The 24,557-nt window shown below is 33.9% G+C and overlaps 2 protein-coding genes across 12 annotated transcripts in view; one reads left to right on the top strand and one right to left on the bottom strand.

Moving 5' to 3' along the window:
* Positions 1-24,557, top strand: part of ABCB1 (ATP binding cassette subfamily B member 1) — a 234,141-nt gene that overhangs the window by 41,294 nt on the left and 168,290 nt on the right. The gene's annotated exons all lie outside the window — the stretch shown is intronic.
* RUNDC3B (RUN domain containing 3B) overlaps positions 1-24,557 on the bottom strand; it is a 151,550-nt gene that overhangs the window by 121,877 nt on the left and 5,116 nt on the right. For all 11 annotated transcript variants that reach the window (XM_045052332.1, XM_045052334.1, XM_045052333.1 and 8 more), the window contains exon 2: positions 10,705-10,820. In XM_045052332.1, coding sequence (XP_044908267.1) covers positions 10,705-10,820 — 116 coding nt within the window. The remainder of the gene's footprint in view (positions 1-10,704; positions 10,821-24,557) is intronic.

The following is a 24,557-nucleotide window of genomic DNA, read 5'->3' as shown; positions in this document are numbered from 1 at the left end:
TCCCAGGGTCTCTCTCTCTCAAAATAAATAAACTTTTTTTAAAAAAAGAAAGGTACTTATTATGATGAGCACTGGGTGTTGTAAGTGGTGAATCACTGAATTCTACTTCCGGAAACCAATATTGTACCATGTTAACTAATAAAATTTAAGTAAAAATTTGAAAAAGAAAAGAAAAAAGGGTATTTACATCCCAGAGCATGGTTCTAATGGCTGCTATAGTATCTTTGATAATTAACCTCAGTATTAGCATCTTTGTCTTTTCTTTTTAGAACTGGCCATATTTTCCTGATTCTTCTTATGTGAAGCAATTTTGGGTTTTATAGTAGGTGCTTATCTTTAAATTCTGTATTCTGTTAAAATCCTCGGAAGTATGTTGATTTTTGTTTTGCTCTGTTTTGGTAGGCAATCAACCTGGTTAAATCCAGATAGCCAAGTTCTTTCTTGTCTTATATGTGCAGAAGTTCCAACGTAAGTTCAGTATGCAAAGCCTTTGCTATGGTTCTTTGCATCTTACCCATATATATGCCACTCTAGGACTTAGTGTCCTAGCTCAGTCCTCAGAATCTTGGGTATGAAGCCAGGACTCATGCTCATTATTAGCATGTAGAATCAGAGCATTATTCTTTCCAGCTCTCTCTTCCCTGATACAATCTTTGGTTCCCAGGTCTCTTTTTTATTAATTACTCTTCCATTTTATCAGAAATTTTTTAACTTCCCACACTGTCAAAAAGATATGGGCAACTTTAAGCTACATTTGGGGGAAAAGAAGCAAGGAAAAAGAGAAAAAAAATGGGAAGACTCCAACACTCCCTGACTCACAAAGGCTATCTTTCCTTATCCTCTTACCAGAAAGAGGTTACTGTTGAGAGTTTTTGCTGTCTGCATCCACAAGTGCAATTAAGAACTGAGGCCCCCACAGGTTAAAGCTGAGGATATAATAAGAGGAAAAAATACACAGGATACTAACTCCTGTAATAGTTCCTCTTCAAATTTTGGTATCTCTTCCCAGTCTGGATGCTACTGTTTATTTTTCATAGTATACAACTAGTTGTTTTCTGTATTCTGCCTAGTTTTTAGATTCAATCAGGAGGAGAAAGATAAGGTCTGAGTCACATCCCCCCAAAGTCATATGTTCAAGTCCTAACTCCCACTGTGACTACATAGGTAATTAAGGTTAAATGAACTCAGAAAGGTGGGGTCCTAATCTGATAAAATTAGTGTCCTTGAGAGCAACGATCTCAGAAAGCACTCTTTCTCTCTGCCATGTGAGGACACGGCAAGAAGGTGACCAGCTTCACGCCAGGAAAAAAGTTCTTTCCATAATCACAATTAGCCAGTACCTTGGTTTTGGTCTTCCTAGCATCCAGAAATGTAAAAGACAAATTTCTGTTGTTTAAGCTATCCAGTCTGTGGCATTATGTTATAGCAGCCTGAGCAGACTAAAACAGTTAGGATAGTAGTGGATTTACTCCATCTTGAATAACATTTTAGGTTCAGTTAGGTTTTTTAATTATAATATTGGAAGGCTATAATGAGGTAAAGTGTACAGTGTAGTAAAAGACATGATAAACAGAACCCATGCTGCCTGAAAAAAAAAGGATACAGTAGAAAAATAAGGGAAGTTTTCTTAGGAAATTTGCCAGGGTTAAGAAAAATGAAGAGCTCAGAATGCAATAATAACAGCAGAGGAAAGAGAAAACCATCTGAAAGAAAAGCTTATTAAGAACCAGCTAGAAAGAAAGGAATAAAAAGGAAACAGAAGAATGCAGCAGACTGGAAAACAAAATTACTATTCAAATAAAAGCTCCAATGGATAATAACCAGGAGTATACTTCATGCTCAAGTAGAAAAGAACCTTGTATCCAAAGGAACAAAAAAGTAATTAAAACCCCAGGCTAGAGGATAGAAATAGGTAAATTTATATAAAGATAGGAACATTGGAAAAGGGGGTGTCTTAACTTTAAAATATATATAATTCATTATATACGGTATTGCATAAACATTAATGTATATGATGACTACATATTACAGTACATATAACATATACTATGCAAATATATATACATATATCTGGATACTTTTTAATGGAAAATATTTTTAACCACATGACAGTAGAGACTATCTAAAATAAACTAATAAATACTTAAAATTACAGCCATAGTTGTTTTACCTCAATGTTACATACTTTGCCCATTAAGTTTATTCACTCAAACTACTCACAACAAAAGGCAAGGATAACTTTCAAAGAAGAAGAGGAAGTTTCAGAGCTCTCTTTAGATATAGCAATAATTTGTCTATGGAATGGTAAACATGGAATTTTAGGAACACCCTCCTGATACCCAACACAAAACAGTAGGAAAATTGAAAATGCTGGATAATATATAACAAACACACTTTAAAATAGTTACATGAAACAAATCATCGAAATCCTTAAGAAGCCAAAAATAAGTAAACAGAAAATGAGGAAATCTATAAAAACCCTAAAACTGAATACACCAAAATAGACTCAAAACCTAAAAAACAAAATTAGACATATCGTAAGAGTAACTTGGTAAATCCATCAAAATAGTAAGTTTCAAATTTTAAGCTATTAATAGATATAAAAAAATGTAACATTTGAGAAACATAATCAATTATAGAATAAACATTATTCTCAAGATGAAACATTTATTAAAGCCAACCATAGGCTAGGCCTTTAAGCAAATCTTACAAATTTCAAAACATCTGCCCTACAGATCAAAGTCTTTGACCACAATTTAATTAATACAGAAGTAAAAATAAAAAGGAAAAATTCTTATTTTCAGTAACCCTAAGAATTAACTTTTAAACAACACATAAGCCAAAATAATGAAAATTAGAAGTTACCTAAAAATGAGTATTAATAAAAATATTATATATCCCAACTTGTACATGTAACCAAAGCAGTACTTGGAGAGAAGTTTGAAAATTAATCTGCTAGGAACCCAACATAACAAATAGAGTCAAAGAAAATTTAATAGAGGAAATAATGATGTCATTAGCATACATAAATGAACAAAAAAGCCATAAGTTAATTACTTGAAGACTAATAAAATTAACAAATCTCTGGCAATACTGCTTATGAAAAAAAGAAAAAGAATTAATAATATTAGGGATGAAAAGGGGACCAACTGGCTGACAACTGCATGGAAAGTAACAACAGTGAAATTTTTGTTTCTTAACAGCAATCTGAATGAAACATGTCATATCCTTCAGAAAAGGGGGTGGATGGCTCATACATAAGTATAGGTAGGGTCTAAGTTTAAAAAAAAACAGAATTTCAGCTTTTAAAAAAAGCTATAAAGACGAATATGTGCTTTAAGCTTTAAGTTTTTAGATCTCTTCAGTGAGCTTTAACTTTTTAAAACCATTTAAATTTATCTATTTTTTTAAGTTTGTTTTTTTGTTGTTTTTGCTTTTTTTTTGAGAGAGAGAGACAGAGCATGAGCCTGGAAGGGTCACAGAGAGAGGGAGACACAGAATCCGAAGCAAGCTCCAGGCTCCAAGCTGTCAGCACAGAGCCTGACATGGTACTCAAAGCCATGGACCATAAGATCATGGCCTGAGCCGAAGTCAAACACTTAACTGACTGAGACACCCAGGCACCCCTAAATTTATCTATTTTAAATGTGGCACACTGAAAGGAAAAACAGAAACTGAATAGGGATTAAACAATTAAGAGGGTACAGAAAAGAAGAAACTGGTAAGTGTAAAAGAGAATACAGAAGAGAAGTCAACAACCTAAAGAGACCTGTAAGTATGCACATTCCCCACCTAACCCAGAGTTTTTACTGGCAGATTCTTTCTAACAGTCAATTCCAAGCTTATGGAAAATTCTTCCAAGGAATAAAAAAGATAAAACATTTTTGATTCATTTAGTGAGGCTAATATAATCTTCATAACAAAAACCAAAACAAGTATAAAACAGAAATTACATAGAACCAAAACTCCTAAAATACTAGCAAACTAAATTCTAAATCTGGCCAAGTATATGAAAACAATACATGAGGCTCAAATTGGATTTGTCCCAAGAATATATGGATTTAACATTAGGAACACTACTGATGTAATTCTTCACATTAAAAAATTAAATAAGAATTCTGGTACCAGACAGGACAAAGCAGATGCACTTTCCTCTTGCCAAATATAACTGAAAACACTAGATATTACATATAAAACAAAAAGACTCTGAAGAGAGAGAATAAAAGGAACCCGGGCTAGAGATCTTAGAAGCCAAGAAATAACACAGCAGGTAAATTTCCTTGCCCCATACATCCCAGACTCTGTGCTGGACAAGTCAGCAACCTGAAATAGGCTGACCTTCTCCTCTTGGGTTTTCTCAATTAAGTTTAATGGTGGAAACAAAAGTTCTAACACTGTCTAATGTGGTTCTAATCTATTGTAGGGGAAGTATTTAAAGCATTTATATGTATTTTTTTTAATTTTAATTCCAGTATTGTTAACATACAGTGTTGTGTTAGTTTCAGGTATACAATATAGTGATTCAACAATTCTGCACATTACTCAGTGCTCATTATAAGTGTACTCTTAAACCCCTTCACCTATTTCACCTATCCCCCTACCTTCCTCCCCTTTGGTAACCATCATTTGTTCTCCATAGACAAGTAAGAGTCTATTTCTTGGTTTGTCTCTTTTTTTCCCCACTGTTCATTTGTTTTCTTTGTTAAATTCCACAAGTGAAATCATATAGTATTTGTCTTTCTCTACTGTAGCATCATACTCTTTAGCTCCATCCATGTTGTTGCAAATGGTAAATTTTTATGGCTAGATAATGTCCAGTGTGTGTGTGTGTGTGTGTGTGTGTGTATGTATCACATCTTTTTTATCCATTCATCTACTGATGGACATTTGGGCTGCTTCCATAATTTGGCTATTGTAAATAATGCTGCAATAAACATAGGTGTACATATATCCTTTTAAGTTAGTGTTTTTGTATTCTTTGGGTAAATACACAGTAGCGTGATTACTGGATTGAAGGTTAGTTCTATTTTTAACTTTTTAAAGCAATTATATTATAAATGGGGGGGTAAAGGGAAATAAAAGCATAGTTTTTAAATTTAAGACCAGAAAACAATGATACTTTTGATTGTGATTAAATTTTGTATATACAACCTAATACCTGGAGCAACCACTAAAAAATCTATGCCAAAAGATGCACTCAAAAACAATACAGACAGATAAAAATGGAATTCAAAAAAACACTCAAGTAATCCACAGGAAGACAAGAAAAAGAAAAATCAAAAAAATAAGGAAAACATTAAAAATAGGAAATTACTGTATTTTCTTCCTTATCATCTCATTTCTGCTTCAAGGCAGTTCTTTAGCCAGTCTATTGGTGACAAATTGCTTAGTTCTCCTTGTTTTGAGAATGGCTAGATTTCCCCTTCAAAACTGAAAAATAATTCTGCTATAGGAGTCTATGTTGATATTTTTCTCCTAGCACTTAAAAGAAATGCTTCCATGGTTTCTGATAAGAGATCTGCCATCATTCAAACAGTTTTTCCTTTACAAACAGGGTGTCATTTTTCTCTGGCTACTTTCAACATTTTTTCCTTGTCTTTATTTCTCAAAAGTTTAATTATAATGTGTCTTGGCATGAATTTCTTTGGATTTACTCTGTGATTCACTTAGTTTCTCAAATCTGTATGCCTATGTCTCTTGCTAAATTTGGGAAATTTTCAGCCATTATTTTTTCAGCACCTTTTCAGTACATTCCTTTCTCCTCTCACTCAGACCCTTTGATGAAAAGATTTAGATCTTTTATTATAGTCCTACAAGTTCCTGTGGCTCTGTTCATTTTTTAAGTCCACCTTCTAATTTTAGATTATTTTTAGTCTTTGTTATTTAGATTAAAATTTTTCTATCGTTCTCTCTTCTAGTTCACTGATTTTTTCCTCTGTCCCCTGCCTCTTCTTGTTGAGCCTATCCATTCAGCTTTTCATTTTGGTTTTGTACTTTTTGTACCGAAATTTCTATTCAGTTGTTTTTATATCTTCTATTTCTTTGTTGATGTTGTCTACTTTTTCATTTGTTTCAAGCATGTTTCTAACTGCTCACTGAAGTATTTTTATCATGATCAACTTACGATCTTTGTCACTAACTTAATACCTCCGTCATCTCAGTGTTCACATCTACTAGTTGTCTTCTGTCATTCAATTTGAGATTTTCTTGGTTCTTGTTATGGCAAGTGATCTTCATATGAAACCTGGACGTGTTCATATTATGTTATGAGTGTTGGAATCTTATTTCACAAGCTTTCTATGACAGTTCTGGCAGGGGAGGTAAAAAGTGGTGAGATCACTTCATTACTGCCAAGTGGAGGGAGAAGTCCAATTTTTCCAGTTGACCTCCACTGACATTTGAGAGGGGAGTTCTCATTACTGCTGGGTGGAGGTGGGAGTCCAGGCTTCCTACAAGGTCTCCGCTGATAATGCATTGGGAGTATTCTTGTTACTGCTGGGCGATGGTGAAAGACATCAATCTCCAAAATGTCTCTTCTGACACAACCTCAGGATGGCAGGGAAATGACCCCTCATTACTGCTGGGTTGGGAATGGAAATCCAGGCTCTCCATTAACATGGTGAGGGTGGGAGGTAAGATAGGAAGAGAAGACTCACAACCAGCCAGGAGGGAAGAAGTCCCAGTTCTCAAGTCCCAGTTCTTTGCATGGCCTTCTTTGATACCGCTCTGATGATGATGGGGGACACACTGTTACAGCCTCAGGAGAAGGGAATTCTAAGTCCCCCACTTAACCTTTTCTAGCCTGGGTGGGGGTGGTACCACACTTCTTCTGTGGCATTTGGCTAAAGTAGAGCTGTTACTAAAAGTCTTCCACCTTGCTTTCTGTACATATTGATGTCTATAGGCTACTGGCTTACCCAATCTTGGTATACAAGGCAGTCAGAAAATTCAAAGAACCAATCGTGTTATTCCCAAAGTCTGAGAGTCCCTAGAGAGTCTTTCTTCTTCTCCCTACCTTTTGGGGTCTTCATGTATTTGTTTTATATAATAATGTCCAGGCTTTTAGATATAGTGAGAGAAATAGGAAAAAATAGTCCACTTCATCTTTAGAAGTTTTAAGTTTTTTTTATTGCCACTTCATCCATCTATATAGTGGACGACAAAGGAAAAAATACAGTATTTATCCATATCAAACTTCTACACAGGCAACTAAGAGAATTAACTAAAACATAAATTAAGCAATAGTTCAATTTCTAAAAATCTATGGGATTTGACTTGGTCTCTATTTCAATGAAAACCAAAAGTGTGATGTGGGAATCAAAATATCAGCATAATCTTAAGTTCTGAACTAATACAGTGTTGACCTATATGAAGCACTTTACTCAGCTATGAGTATCAGATTTTAAGAGCAATACCAATAAACCAGTGACAAACCAGAAGAACAACTAAGACTGTGGTGGTTCCAGAAGGTTGAAGGAACTACAGATACATTACCTAGAAAAAAGGAGAACTGAGGACAAAGAATTATATAATAGCAGTCTTTTAATATTAGGTTCAAAACTGAAAAACAAAAAAGTGGCAGAAAATATATCAAAGCCAATCAAATAGGTTGGCTTCATTTAGTTTTCTAACAATCTAAACTGCCCCAAAATGTGATGAACTGCTTTACTATCCTAAGTTCTCAGACATCAGAAGTATTCAAACAGTCTGTATGTCTACCAGTCATGAATATTGTTGAGTGGATTGCTTCAGAAGGACAGAGATTAGAGAAATTTTTAATCTGTGATTCATGGTGCTACCTGAAGTAATGCTACAGAGTTACAGGGTGGTGGGGTACAACTACTGCTGAGCAGGTAAATGCCCAATTTTCTCAATCTGCTTCAACCACACACTCCACTTACACAGCCAGTGTCTACAGTTGCTTTTATTAGGGCAGGTGCGGATGGGGTGGAGAGGAGGAGACTTTAAAGTAAATAAAAGTTCAAAAATTAGTGAAGACCTGAACTGATGTCTCTTTGAATTCTATATTCTGTGATTAATTCCTAGTTCTCAGCTATCTTCCAGGAATATAAGATCATTATTTTACTGAGAGATAACTATAAAGAAGATTAATGTATGTAGTTTTAAAAGCTTCCTTTTCAACATTGGGACTTTTAGAATGAATTAAATAAATAACTGTTTCAGTTTTCCACTTTACAAATGTCAGTACAGCCTATTTGTGCCTGGGGATGGATTTTACCTTTCTCTGAAAATTTTAATATTTAAAATGCCCTTTTATTTCAAAAATAAAAAGTACCTGGAGGAAAGTGAATCTCACAAACCCACAAAGTTACACATTTTAAATCTGTACTTCTATAAAGACAAACATTGGAAAAATTAGTTATTACATACTAAATTTTAGGTGAACACAGTGTACCACAAAAATAATTATATAACTTCTCCAAAAGTAAAAGCAATTTGTTATATATCAGAATACTAATATACAGAAGTCTGTAGACACCCAAGTCTTTAAAATAGCTCATCTCAGGGGCACCTGGGTGGCTCAGTCAGTTAAGTGTCTGACTTTGGTTCAGATCATGATCTTGTGGCTCATGGGATAGAGCCCAACATCAGCTCTGTGCTGACAGCTCAGAGCCTGGAACCTGCTTTGGATTCTGTTTCCCTCTCTCTTTGCCCCAACCCCACTCACACTCTCTCTCTCAAAAATAAACAAACATTAAAAAGAAAACTTTAAATAGCTCATCTCAAAAGTTAAGTATCATTTCATGATTCATATCTGTACTAATTATAGTGACCACATTAGTCAATCTACAGGATCTTTTTCAAAAAGCATAGTTTAAATTATTAATTTTACTTAGCCTAAAAAGACAACACAAATTTCACTGTATCATCATTCTTACTTTCTTAGTCACACTAGTGGAATCCTTATCCATAAATCAACTAGAGATTCTATTTTCAACATGGTAGTTCAATGGCTTCCGTGAAATAACATTCACTGGGGGCACCTGAGTGGCTCAGTCAGTTAAGTGTCCAACTCTTGATTTCAGCTCAGGTCACGATTTCACAGTTTGTGAGAGGGAGCCCCACATTGGGCTCTGTGCTGACAATGTGGGGCCTACATAGGTTTCTCTTTCTCCCTCTTTCTCTCCCTCCCTTTCTGCCCCTCCCCTACTCACATGTACCCTCTCTCTTTCAAAATAAATAAACATTTAAAAAAAGAAATAACATTCACTATTAAGTAATTCTAAAGATCTATCATCTATATTTTGCTGAGGCATGACTCAGAAGATGGCAGACTGTTGTGCAGGAGGGGTCCACTTATGTGGTCAGGAGTATGCCCAATCACTCAGCATGGATATCTCAACATGGCCTGTTTTCTGCTGATAGTTGTTTATGTATTTTGTGAGTGATTCATATGCTAAATGGTACACTGAATCAAGGGAACTGAGCTCTTGTGATAACACATTTGTAAATTTTAAAGCACATCAAGGTCTACTGCGTTGCATGTGTTTTCTACTCAATTATTATTTATAAATTTATACATATAATTCTAAAATATGATTACCACAATATAGTAACCTGGACAATATCTCAAAGTATTCTCATAGCCTTTGCTTTTATAAAAACTTATTTTCTTATAATAGGTAACATTAATGGCAGAAAATTTAGGAAATGCAGTACAGCAAAAATAAAAAAATAACTTTTTAAATGCAAAATAACAAACTTTTAACAGAAAAGCATTAGTGATGTTATGGACCCCATTTTAAATTACAAAGGGCTGACTGAATACAATTTTGTTTTTCCATGTAATTAAATTCAACCCTTTGTTAGGCCCACAGGACTGCTCAAATGATTTAAATAATTAATTAAGAGTAAAGACGTGATGCTTCAAAAAGCATCAAAAAGCACAGAAAAGAATTAACCACTAGGTTAAATTTGAGATTCTCTTAAGTTGTATTACCAAAGCAGATTACTGATTTGAAACTATACCATTAAGATAGTAAAGATAATAAAAACTTAAGTGAAAACATTTGATGATCAAGTTTCCTTTAGGAAAATAAGATAATGGAATTAATGTGATAAAGTTATTATTTATTACTACTCACTTATGCTACATAATATTTCTTGATGTTATCCGCTATATTTTATAGGTATTTTAATGTAAATATTTTTTATAATTCGGAGAAACCACAGACTCTTCTTTCTAATGTGAATATATTTACTGATTTATTTTAATAAAACCATAGTTAAGCATCTTTTTACATACTTCTTTTAACTATTTATGGTAAAAAAATTTTCAAAGAGTCCAAAGTTTAACAAAGTAAAGATTAAGCAAACAAATGTAATGCCTGGATGCATCTTTGTAAATTGGTTAAAATAGCATGTAGAAACCTTTGAAGATAGGCTACCTTTTAATTTAAGCTTTTGTTTTAATTACTTATGGAAAGTGACTCTGCTGCCTGTGACAATACATTCAACACTTTTAATGCATCCTGGAAACAGGTATAAATCTGAGAACAGAAATTCTTTTCTTTTTGAGGGACAAAGGACAAGACAAAAGATTAGACATTCTAAAATCAGTTTTATGTTTTTCAAGATGGAGTATGGCTATTATCTAAATCATACCAGACTGTATGGCTTGTAAAATTTCAAGTTTATTAAAAAGAAAGCTGTCGAGGAATATAAATACATTAATTCTGTTACCTTTTAGCCGGTGACTGAGAATCTGTTCCAAAATAGCTGCAAAATTGTTAAATTCAGGAGAAGAATCGTCAATTGTCTCAAAGCAGGACCGATCAATCAGGGTCTTCACTGAAAACCTGTGGAAAAAAAAGAGAGTTGATTCATGCACCCAACTACGATAAATGGAAAGAAAGCATTTTGAGGAACTATTACAAAAATACTTTCTAAGTATTACATATATTGAAAACTCTACCTATTTAAATTAACTGTAAATAGAAAATTTTATTTATTTTTAATATATGAAATTTATTGCCAAATTGGTTTCCATACAACACCGAGTGCTCATCCCAAAAGATGCCCTCTTCAATACCCATCACCCACCCTCTCCTCCCTCCCATCCCCCATCAACCCTCAGTTTGTTCTCAGTTTTTAAGAGTCTCTTATGCTTTGGCTCTCTCCCATTCTAACTTTTTTTTTTAGAAAATTTTATATAAATATCAGGCTTTCACTTATATATTTACTATCTACTGATCACAGTAAAACTTACGAATAACTCACTGTTAACAGTCATTAAAGTAAGAATCTTTAAAATGACCTAAATTAAGTCCAAAAAACTCAAAAGCTACAATACTACTTCTAAGAAATGTGTCCAAATGCTTTTAAGAGTTTTGGAACACAATATTGAATAAAACAGGATGAGAGAATGCATGAAGTGTAGATCTGAAGTTTTTATGACCTTTGTAAATAGGAAACTTACAAATCTGCCAAGTGAGCTAGATTTCTCTTATCAGAATGTCCTTTGTCTCTATTTTTGACTGTCAATAATCAATGTGTTTTCCAAGACTTAGTTCAAATGCCACCTCTTCAAGGAAGAAGTACCCTCCTGAATATTCCCAGCACAAGCTAGCATTTTGTTCATATCTTCCTTAAGGAACAATTACAGTTTATCCTACTGCTGTTATGTGTGGTATCAATCTTATTAAAATATAAACTCCTTGAGGGCAGAAACATATCTTCTGCACATTTATATGTTCCTCAGCACAGAGGACAATGCCTTGAACACTGTTGTCAGTACTTGTTCATTTATTTGTAAGCCCTATTTTGAAAGAACAGCAAAAAAAAAAAAAATTTTAAATGCCAGTATCATGGCAAGACAAGAGAAAACGTTTATGATTATTAACATATAACGACATTCGTGTAACCACCAAAGTCAGGATACAGGACAGTTCTGTCATCTCAAGCAACTCCCTAATGCCATCCCTTTATAGCCATACCCTATAAAGGGTGACAAATGAATGCCTAAGTAAGGACAATCTGTGAGGAAGGAAGCAATTGAGATAATTATGAGAGTTGTTGAATAATTAGAAATGTAAACTATGAGGGAGATAAAGGAATACAAACTATTTCTTAGGCTTTAGGCTCGATGGTTATACTATTCAATCAGGACAGAAAACACAGGAGGTAAGTATAAAGGGAAATATAAAGAGATTTGTTTATATTGATTACATCTAAAAACTCTATACTAAAAACTCTCTTTGCTGCCAGGTGTAATGTATAAGGAAATTATTTACAAAACTAGTGAAACGTTTATATAGTTAACTAAAATTTAAGTTATTTATTTTGAAAGAGAGAACACAGCACAGGAGGAGCTGAGAGAGAAAGAGGGAGGGAGAGAGAGAGAGAGAGAGAGAGAGAGAGAGAGGGAGGGAGAGAGAGAGAGAGAAAATTCCAAGCAGGCTCCTCACTGTCAGTGCGGAGCCCCATGTGGGGCTCGAACTCACAAGATCATAACCTGAGCCAAAGTAAGATGCCTAACTGACTGAGTCAGCCAGAGGCCCCAATAGTACACTATAATTTAAAACAGAAATATTGGGAATTTTTAAATGTCTTCTCTGTAAAAAATTTACCAAGAGTAGTTTGAACAGTGCTTACATTCTTACTGTATAACTTAAAATACAGGCTGAGCATATTTTCTATACCTTGGCAAATTATTCCTTTCTAAGTCTGGATCAGTTTCCAATACATATATTTTTTTGAGAGTGAGAGAGAGGGTGCATGTGAGCAAGGTAGAGAGAGAGAGAGAATCCCACAGGGGGCAGAGGGGAAGGGGGAACAAGAGAGAGAAGCCGGGCTCACCCAAAGCAGGGCTTGTGCTCACCTGATTCAGAACTCAAACTCATGAAATGTGACATCATGACCTGAGCTAAAGTCAGATGCTTAACCAGTTGAGCCACCCAGCCACCCCGAGTTTCCAGCATTTTATCCTTTTCACTTTCAACTGTGAAAATCTCTGAGAGGTCCTATAACGTGAAATGGCCTGCAGTGCCACTTATGCTGGGACCTCCTTTTTGGCACAATCACTCTGTTCACTTAAATCAATACATCCTCCTTCACTAAGTTCCTATGGCTGCATACCTGAATTCCCTTGAATAGCAGCAATGTCAATATTCCTGTGATCTACTATTTCTTCTATAATTCCACTTGTTAAATTCAAATTTCACTTCCAATATTAGCATTTTCCATTTCTTTGCCACTCTTTCAATTATCCATTTTTGTAAAGCATGTGTTTTTATCACCAGAACACAAGGAGGCAACACAACTACAGGTTTTGATTTCTGTGTATGAACTAATAACACATGAATAGTGACCAATGCTAGACCCACTTACAAGAAGTGATGTCTTTGGTCACTAATCATGATGTGCATTTAATGACAGTGATTCGTAGACTAAAGCACGAGCAACAAAATTTTATTTTATGCAATTACAGTTAATATATGGTGGTGGTCAAACTAGAACTATGTTATTGTAGGACTGGTATTAACTAATTTTCAGGTACCTGAAATTAGTACATACTGGAACTGTGCAAAGTGAGGACCACCCCATTTATTTATTAATTACAAATGAAATTAATTATGTTCAAGTAATGTATTTTTATAAAACATATATTTGCCAAAACAAAAAATTAGCATTGGTGGTATAGTGGTGAGCACAGCTGCCTTCCAAAACAAAAAATTACCAAGAATAGCATTGCTGTACATCTCTGCAAATATCTTATTTTCAAGTTTGTTTATTTTGGGATACAGAGAGAACACAAGCAGGTAAGGGGCAGACAGAAGGAAAGACAGAATCCCAAGCAGGCTCTGTGCTGATAGCAGAGAGGGGACACAGAGGGGCTTGAACCCACAAACCATGAGATCATGACCTGAGGTGAGATCAAGAGTTGTATGCTTAACTAAGCCACCCAGATGCTCCTCTTTGCAAACATCTTTAATGTTGTGTTGAAGAGAATATAGCTAAATCCTCATATCCATTTCTGTATTCAATCTATTCTAATATTATACACCATGTGGCTCTGGAAAACTCCACTGTACACTTGTTAAAGAATGGGAACAAAAAAGGCAAATTAGGTCTTAAAATTAAGAAAATAATTTTTTTTAATTTTTTAAAAATTTTATTTAAATCCAAGTTAGTTAACATATAATGTAATAATGGTTGCATGAGTAGAATTTAGTGATTCATCATAAGTGCCCTCCTTAACACCTATTGCCCGTTGAGACCATCCCCCAATGCAACAAGAAAGTAACTTTGACCTTTTGGACCTCTGATAGAGTGAGGATCCAAGCATACACTTTGAGAATCATTCTTTGTATGTAATTCTTTGTATGTGATGAAATAACTAAGGCATTCTTTGTATGTAATGAAATAACTTTTCTCTTATGTAACCATGATGGCAGTAATGCAGTAATTATACACACACACACACACACACACACACACACACACACACACACACACACACACACATATATATCTCCTTGAGAGAACTGAGGAAACAATTATTCAAATAATTTTTTGCTTAGAGCAAGTAACCTTGACTGAGAAAAGCTAAGGAGGATTAATGTTCGGTATATAGTACTATCTATAGCTACAACAAAAGATCAAAAGTGGAAACCATTATGTAAAGAAAAAATATGAACAGCTAACAAGTAGCAGTGATGAAGTAGGTCTCTTATACCTAAAAGATAGTCAAGTCAGATAAACATCAGATGAAATGCATGAGTAGATAAATAGAAACAAAAAGAAGATAAACAGATAAACCAGACTAAAGAGGAACCTGAAAACTTGTTTTTGTTTCCTATGTCCATCTCATAAACAATAAATGAAAAAAAAGCTGCCAATCCTCAGCAAACTTTTAATAATAAATAAGTACAATGTTCTTATTCAGTAAGAAAATGAAAAAGAAATGTTCCTAAAATGAATAAATAAAACTCACAGTTTGGATTTTGACCTAAATAAAAGGAAACTTTGGAACATCTGAACGTTTCCCTCTAATCTTTGTTAGGTAGACTAGAATAGGAAGTCTGATTCTACAATCACATTCAAGGCAAAAGTAACCTACTGCTTTAAAAAATTATGGCATTTAACTAACTTGGATGTAAATTAAACAAATAAATTTTTAAAAAATTTTAAAAATTAAAAAAAATTTTAAATATGGCATTTAAGATAGTAATGCGTATTAGTGAAATGAACAAAAACTTTAAATTTAAAAATAACAAAGTACTTATTTCATCGAAAAGAGCTACGTTTGAACATTCAATTTCTACCTGTAACAATCTGGTAAGATTTTAGTCACTATGGTCCTCCAGGAACAATACAAAATTCCCTAGCAAATGATCTACTTTGTAAAATCTAACGGGAAGAAAGGCCATGGATATGAATACCTATATTTTGTAGCACCAAGAGCTATATACATATCAATCAGTAGTTAACAAAATACATGAGTCTTTTTATCATGTTATCAGTTCATATTCCTATAGAAGACACTATTTGCATGACAAAAACATAAGATGGTGAATCTCAGAGCATTAAATTACTTTTAACCCAACACCTGAATAAAAACTAAAATAAAAGTTCACATATCTTAAAGGATACCATTAGACACATTTTCTGTTATTGCCAAGCATGAAGATATTTAAGGGTAAGAAAGCATTTTAAATATTCAATTACATCAGTTAATAATGAAAAAGGAAGAAAAGAAAGTTTTCTGGCTTTGCTTCATCAGTTATATCTTAACTCTCCTCCTGATAACACAAATCAAAATTTCAAAAGGTAACTTAATTCCTTACAGTTCATGTTTTACTTTTAGCTAGCCAAGTCATCCCACTTAACACTGCTCTAGAATCATGTAGCTAGCTAGCTCCATTACGCCAAAATAATGAAAATCTTTTCCTCCATAACACATTAACTAGCTAAGATGTGCTATAAAAACCAAACCTGTAAAAAGAATTTCAATTCACCAAAAAAAAATATCACACAGATGCTGAGCTATTTCCTGATAATGATGACATTAATATTAGTCATCTATTTCCTGAAGAGGACTGATTTTAAAATAATGAAATGACAATTTGATGAATGCCTAAAAATACCAATTCAAGTCTAAGTAACAGCTTTTACATAAGAATTAAAAATTCAAAAATTTACAAAGAAGAGTCTTATAATTAAGCACAGTTTTTTAAAATGTCTCTGTCTGAAAAGATTCTCTTTTCCACTTCCAAAACCCAAAGAAAATTTTTGTTAGATCATAAATAAGAAAAAATGATTGTGAACAAGCCCTTCAAACCTAAAAAAAGCATAAACTACCTTTTTCCCTGTGGCAACATACCAAGAAAAACGAGATAGTTACCAAAACTATGTTTAAAAACTATTATACTATATTAAATTAATTCCTTCTACTAGTCAAAGATTTGTAACATAATTATAACCATAAATAGAAATTATAAAAGTTAAAAGTTTTTATAATGAAAAAAATTATTTTCCTATTTCCTTTTACTGGGAGTCTATAGACCAGTATCCATGGGCCAAATCCAACCAGTTGCCCATTTCTATAAAGTTTTATTGGAACACAGGGGAGAAAAGTCCCAACCATTTTCTCTGGAATGTGTAGCCTAAAAGTCTCTATTATAGTGATTATTATTTCTAAAAATTTTGCCAAATCTAAAAATTAAAAGGAGAGACAGAGAAAAGTGTATTTTAAAATATTTTCCTCACCTGTAGTGATAACATTTCTTTTAAAGAAAACTGTTAATCTAGGTACTTTAAGGAAGATAATCTATATAATTGTATTACACCACTATATAAGCAGATAGATGACAACAGATTGCCCAACATGAAAAATATTAGATGCACTATCTTTTTAAAAAAAAGGGATGAGACAAAAAATTTCCAACAAAAATACACATCTAAAATTAGAAGCTATCAAACAAGAAAACTTCCATCTTAACATAATTTCATTAAATTTCTTATATGAAAGAACTCCAAATTAAAATCATGTTAATAAAGAATACTTGATTTTTTTTTAAGCTTGTTTATTTTGAAAGACAGAGATAATGCGAGTGGGGGTAGGGCAGAGAGAAAGAGAGACAGAATTCCAAGCAGGCTTCACACTGACAGTGCAGAGTCCTCATGGGGCTTGGGGTTCTACAGGGAGCTTGATCCCATGAACTATGAGATCATGAACTGGGCTGAAATCAAGAGTCTGATGCTTAACTGACTGAGCCACCCAGGAGGCCCAAGAATATTTTATACACTTAGATCACATATCCTTTTGGAATCTAACTGTTTTTTATCAAATGACAAACAGAAATATTCAAGTAACATATTTTAACATAGGTAAACTAGTAAACTAGATATTCAAGGTAGCAGTACAGCAAGAGGAAGAACAAGAACTTTAATATCAGAACGCCCTGGATTCACACCTGGCTCTGCTATTATCCATTCCTTGTCAAGACACTTCTCTGAACCTCAGTTTTCTCAGTAATCAATTACCAAATAATTGTGAAGATTAAAAGAGGTAGCATTTGGGGAGCCTAGGTGGCTCTGTCCATTAAGCGTCCAACTCTTAGCTTTGGCTCAGGTCATGATCCTGCCTTTCGTGAGTTCAAGCCTCACACTGGGCTCTGTGCTGGCAGCACAGAGTCTGCTTGGGATTCTCCATCTCGTCTCCCTCTGACCCTGCCCCACTTGCACTGTCTCTCACAATAAATAAATAAAATATAAAGTATTTAATACAGTTTCAACTTACACAAAAGTTATTAAATGTTAGCACACATCCCCTTTCTTTTTAGAGCAACAACGTTTCACTTAATAACATCTAAGCATAGAAAAAAGGCAAGAATTTCAAGTGTTTGTATGTGAACTGAATTTTTAAAAAACTTAGCAGACAGTAATCATGGTTTATGAACACCAGAAATGCTAAGAAAATGAAGGTTCCCAGTTTCTGATTCTACGGCTCAAATATAAACACATATACCCATACATAATTTAGATTCAGTTCAGACACATCACAGACACTGAAGGAGGCACAACATAAGAGGAAATGCATAGGTTTTGATATATTTGGGTTTTAATTCTACCAATGTTAGGCTTAACCAAACATAAATCTGAGTGAAACAGACATTGCTTCAATTAAAGAATTTCCATGACTAGTCATAAATGCTCAATCTAATATTTTTCCTCCAAAAAGCATATTCTGCATGCATTAATGTATTTTCTTCATATGTTAAGCATAGATGTTTTGTGTTTTTTTAATTTATTAAAATTTTAACTGATATTTTTAATATTAATTTTGAGACTACATCTGGAATACAACAGATGTGTTTTTTAACTATAAATACTAAGAGAAATTTAAAATTTCAAAATCAATTTTCAATTAATTTGAAAATTAAATTTGAATATATGGGAGATATTGTTATCCTCTTCTAAGGACAATCACCATCACTGTAGAAAATGGACAATGTCATTTTATTCAATGGAAAAAAATGTGTGTATTATGCACATTTTCTATCTTTTCAATAATACTTTTAAAATAGTATGCATTTTATATTTTTTTAACCTATTTTTGTGAAATAGCTTCTATACAATTGAAAATTAAAGTAGATTGCTTTGGTAAAGAAATACCAAAAAATATATTTGTTTACTTCAGCCTCACCGTTTTTACTATTATTTTTCAAACACTGGAAGAGATGAATTTTTATTTTTCCATTTCCTCATTAAATTTCAATTAGAGTGACTCCAAGCAAAAGAAAGCAAATTCTTCTGCTGACGCTATTAGATGTTTAAAATTCTACTATCATCAGAGATTAATCCTTCGGGTGACTTTCAAAAATTAAGTGATGATGATTCTTTAATTCGACCTTCACCCTTACTTTGGAAATGTCTATCCTATTATTTTTCATTAATTACAAATTACCTCATTTGATAAATATGCCTACTGTGTACTAAATGCTGGAAATAAACTAGATGCTGAATAAATTATGATTCCAGTACCTGAGAAATTCACATTCTAGTAAAAGACAAAAGATAATTAGGTTACAGCACAGTTGGTGCTATATTTATTTATATAACCTATTCCAGAAAGACTTAAGATTATTTATGGGGGCATATAAAATACCATCAGTTGGCTGCATAAATTAAAACTAGGAAGAAGATAAAAAACATGAGATTAGACTTCCACTTCTAAGGAGGACAGAATAAATGGTGGTAGACTAGTGCTCCCACAGAATACAGCTAGCAAAACTGGAGGGGAGGGGGAAGAATTACAGAAATCTTGTGTTTGAAGCCTGCAGAGAGTGGCTCCAACAATAAGAATTAGAGAGGCTAAGACTCCAGAAAGAGAAAGGCTCAAAAATCAATTGACTGCTATAGCTGCTTTTACCCAGAAACGTCTGCCAATTCTGAGTGTGGAGGGTCTGACTCCCAAAGAAGGCGGCTAGTGGGGAACAGAAAAACCAGGAAAGCTTTTGGAAGAGACTTAGGAAGGCCTCTAACACGTTGTCATCAGGAGACGAAAATCCTAATCAAAAAGTCTCTGAAAAACAGAATAAAGCATTTGGTAGTTCCAGAAAACAAAATAATACTTTAGGACTACCAGAGAAAGGGTGCTGAAAAATACATCAAACCTAGGTTGAAAACCCTGGATGGTCAGAGGGAAATGAAAGGCTGAGCAAGACTTAACAGGGTTGGAATACAGCCTGGATTCAGCATAATTCCTGACTGGATGGTGATCAGCTACCATTCTATCTTCCAAAGGAAGATAACATCAGTAAGGAAAGTGAGCATTATCCTATACTACGAGCCCTGGGCATTAGAATGTCCTTGGCCATGTTTTGTTCAAATGGATGAGTGGACTCCACCTGTTTACTCCGTGATCTTTTTCTACTCTGTTCTAATTAATACATTTGACACGATGGTTGGCAATACGGTAAGTATAATGGCATTTAATGAACAATAAAAGTGCTAAAGAAAAATTTAATACATACTCTCTGGCATTCAATAAAAAAAAACAACCTAAATATGCCAAAAAATAAGACTGCATGACAAAGAGAGAAAACACAAAAAAAGAGACGCAAGACAATCCAAATATTCCAAGTCAGTGATGAGAACTTTAAAATAACCATGATTAATATGACCTAGGGAATACAGGAAAAGATGGATATAGATAAAAAGATAGGCATTTCTATCAGAAGACTAGAGTTTATTAAAAAGGAATCAAATTAAAATTCTAGGACTATATGAAATTAAAAACTCATTTAATGAGTTAAACAGTAGATGAGAAACATCAGAAGACAAGATTAAATAAAAGAGAAGTCAATAGAAAATAAACAAACTGAAGGACAGAGAAAATGAAGAGAAAATACAGAAAAGGATATAAGGCAAGTGGAGCCGGGTAAAATTTATCATATATGTAATTGAAGGTTAAAAAGATATTAACCAAGGGGCGCCCGGTGGCTCAGTTGGTTAAGTGTTCGACTTCAGCTCAGGTCATGATCTCGCGGTTCATGGGTTCCAGCCCTGCATCAGGAGCTGACAGCTCAGAGCCTGAAGCCTGCTTCAGATTCTATGTCTCCTTCTCTCTCTGCCCCTCCCCCACTCATGCAAGCGCATGCATGTGCACGCGCTCTCTCACTCTCAAAAATAAACATTTTAAAAAATTTACAAAAAAAAAAATTAGCCAAATCTTTCCGAACTTGATGGAAGATCAATGGCATGGGTAAATATGTTGGTAAACGCAAACGTGTATTGCCTGAATATCAAGTGTAAAATACAGTAATAAAAGAATCTTGTAGAATGTAAAATATATGTAGACTTAAAATGTCTCAGGATGAGAATGAATAAATGGCTCTAACACTACTGGAGAAGCAGTGAGAGTTAGATTTATATTTCACTGTAACAAATCAAGAGTAACTGCTAAAAGGATAGCAATCATATATATAGAAAATGAAAAAGAATATATGACTAACAAGTCCCTAGAAAAACTGGAATAGTGGAATAAATAAAAAATACTGACATATAAGAAGAAAAAAAGCAAACACAAAGAGTTAAATGGTAGCTATAAACCCAAATATAACAACATTAAATGTAAATAGACTAAATACTCCAAATAAAAGGTTGGATAAGAGGCAAAATTCAATTCTATCCTGCCTATGAGACACGTTATATTTAAGGACAAAAAGATTAAGGGGCGCCTGTGTGGCTCAGTCAGTTAAACGTTGACTTCAGCTCAGGTCATGATCTCCTGGTTCATGAGTTCGAGCCCTACTTCAGGTTCTGTGCTGACAGCTCAGAGCCTGAAACCTGCTTTAGATTCTGTGTTTCCCTGTCTCTCTGCCTTTCTCCTGCTCATGCTCACTCTCTCGAAAATAAATAAACATTTAAATAAAAATGTTTAAGGACAAAAAGATTAAAAGTTAAGGGTGGAAAAACATACATCATACATACAAACATTGGCTGAAAGAAAGTTTTATCTAATAGCAGACAAAATAGACTTTCAGGCAGTAACAGTATTAAAGACATTTCATGATGACAAATAATCCAACCCCTAGGAAGAGATCACAACTCTTAATCTGCACATACCAACAAAATACTGACAGCTAAAATGACACACTAAAAGAAGAAATAGACAAATGTACACTCAGACACAGACTTTAACATACCTCTCAAAATCAGATAGACTAAGCATACAAAAACCAGTAAGGTTACAGAAAATAGGAATAACAAAATTAACATACTTAGATCTAACTAGCATAGACAGAACATGCAATCAATGACAGAATATATGTTTTTCAAATATACATGAAGTATTTATCAAAACTAACCATATGCTGTATCATAAAGCAAGCATAAACAAAATGTCAAAAGTTTAATTTTTTTTTCAACATTTATTTTTGGGACAGAGAGAGACAGAGCATGAACGGGGGAGGGGCAGAGAGGGAGCCACAGAATCGGAAACAGGCTCCAGGCTCTGAGCCATCAGCCCACAGCCTGACGCGGGGCTCGAACTCTCGGACCGCGAGCACGTGACCTGGCTGAAGTCGGACGTTTAACCGACTGCGCCACCCAGGCGCCCCCAAAATGTCAAAAGTTTAAAAGCTTTCAGAATATGTTCTCCGTAGAGTAGAATTAAGTTGGAAATCAGTATCTAAAAATAACTAGAAAACCCGAAACTGTTGGAAAGATAAAAATTTTTTAAAATAATCCCTGAGTTGACGAGGAAATCCCAACATAAATTAGAAAACATTTTAAACAAATTAATAATAAAGACACAACATTTCAAATCTTGTGAACAATCCCAAAGTAATGTCCAAGAAGGGCATCTGTATTTAAAAGGTATTTACTAGAAAAGAAAGGCTTAAAAACAGTAATCTAAAACCCCATCACAAGAAATTAGAAAAAGAACAAGAACTTAAATAAAGGGTAAGGAAAGAAATACTACAGACTTTTTTTAAAGAATAAAAAAATATTTTAAGAGGATATTTTAAAGGTCTTAGGAATAAATTTGATAACACACATGAAGAACTCACTGAAGGCTGATTCAAGAAGTAAAAGGAAATCTGAATTCTACAGTGTCTATTAAATAAATTAAATCTGTTACTAAAAGACTTCCCACAAAAACAATTAGCAGTTCAAATTTCTTCCCTGGTGTATTCTTCCAAAAGTTTAAGAAAGAAATAATCTAATCTTACACAAATTCTTCTGCAGAGGAATATTTCCCAACTTGCTTTATAAGGTCAGATAATCTAAATGACAAAACTAAACAAGGACACTATAAGAACAATTACAGATAAATCTCTTTCATGAACATATACGCAAAAATCCCAAAAGAATATTAACTCATTAATATATATATTATTAATATATATGTTATATATAAAATATATTAAATATATGTAAAAGCATATATTATATATATTATGTATATATAATATATATTAAGAAGTTAACAATATAGCACATGTTTTTATTCCAGAGTAGTTTAACCTCCAAAAGTCAATCAATATAATTTACCACATAAACCAAAAAAAGAGAGAGAGAAATTATGTTTATTTTGGTAGACAGAAAAAACATTTGATTGCAAATATCTGCTTCATGGTAAAATTGTTAATATTTTCTACAATAATGTGGTCCTAGGGAGTGCAGCAAAACAAGAAAACAAAGGTGTAAAAGTTGAAAAGGGAAGAAATAAAACAAGCAGATGACATGACTATATTCAAAATTTAAAAAAAGACTGCAGAAAATCTGTTAGAATAAGTAAACCTGGTTAAGATTACTAGATCACAAAACAAGTATTTTACAAGGTTGATTTTATGTCTATGCATCAGCGAGAAAAAAAGAGATTGAAAAAAATTTTAATGATTTGTTACAATATAAAAAATATAAACAAATAGGTTTAAAAAGAGATATTCAAAACTACCAACATGTTTGAGAAAAATTTAAGAATATTTAAATATATGAAGGGTAACGTTCTTTTTCTTGACCTGGGTATTAGTTACACTGTAGTGTTCTCTTTGCAAAAAATTGACTGAGCTATGTGCACTTTCTGTATACGGATTATAAATCAGTAATTATTTTTTTAATGTTTATTTATTTTGAGAGAGACAGCATGCACGTGTGCAAGTAGGGGAGGGCGGAAAAGAGAAAAAGAGAGAGGGGGAGAGAGAGAGAGAAAAGAATCCCAAGCAGCTCCATACTGTCAGGCACAGCCTCCATCCCACAAACCATGAGATCATGAGACCAGAAATCAAGAGTCGGAATCTTGGGGCACCTGGGTGGTTCAGTCAGTTAACTGTCCCACTCTAGATTTCAGCTCAGGTCATCATCTCACCGTTTGTGAGTTACAGCCCCACATGGGGCTCTGCACTGATGGTGCAAGCTGTCCCTTGCTTGTCCCTCCCTCTCTCTGTCCCTCCCCTGCTTGGTCTCTCTCAAAATAAATAAAAATAAACTTAAAAAAAAAAAAGGAGTCAGAATCAACCCACTGAGCCACCCAGGTGCCCCAGTAATAATTTATATGAATAATGTGGAAACAAAGAACAGCTAAGAATAAGGCTAAATGCAATACTCCCATGTTCTACCTATCATTTAAAGCTTGGCTACAGATTTAATACTAAAATTTCTAAAGCTGTGTAAGAAAAGAGAAGTTGTCAGTTACACATTTGTGTCCAGTAGATATAAATACACCAACTGCCTAGAGATAGAATTCTTGGCACTAAAATAAGACCGATATTTCTCACAGAAATCTTTACAAAAAGAAGACACTTCTTGACATAACGATGTTCTTGACAACAATGTCAAGAAGACCTGTGAATGCTTCTTCTGATGACCCACAATATAGGCTAGCGGAATCTTACCAATACACAATTTTGTAAAAGCAACTGGTGAAAGGAATGTGTGAACATACCCAACTGCTTTCTGATGATTTGGACCGACTCAGAGACAGATCTTTTAAACCTGTAAGACTGAATACAACAGTGGATACGCTTCACATATTCTCCCCTGAGTATCTTATCTTTCAACTGAGCTTCTCAAATTTATCTATC

The sequence above is a fragment of the Felis catus genome, chromosome A2 (assembly GCF_018350175.1).
Source record: "Felis catus isolate Fca126 chromosome A2, F.catus_Fca126_mat1.0, whole genome shotgun sequence".
Taxonomy (NCBI): domain Eukaryota; kingdom Metazoa; phylum Chordata; class Mammalia; order Carnivora; family Felidae; genus Felis; species Felis catus.
Note: the sequence above shows the minus strand (reverse complement) of the source record. Positions and strands in the feature narration are given on the sequence as shown.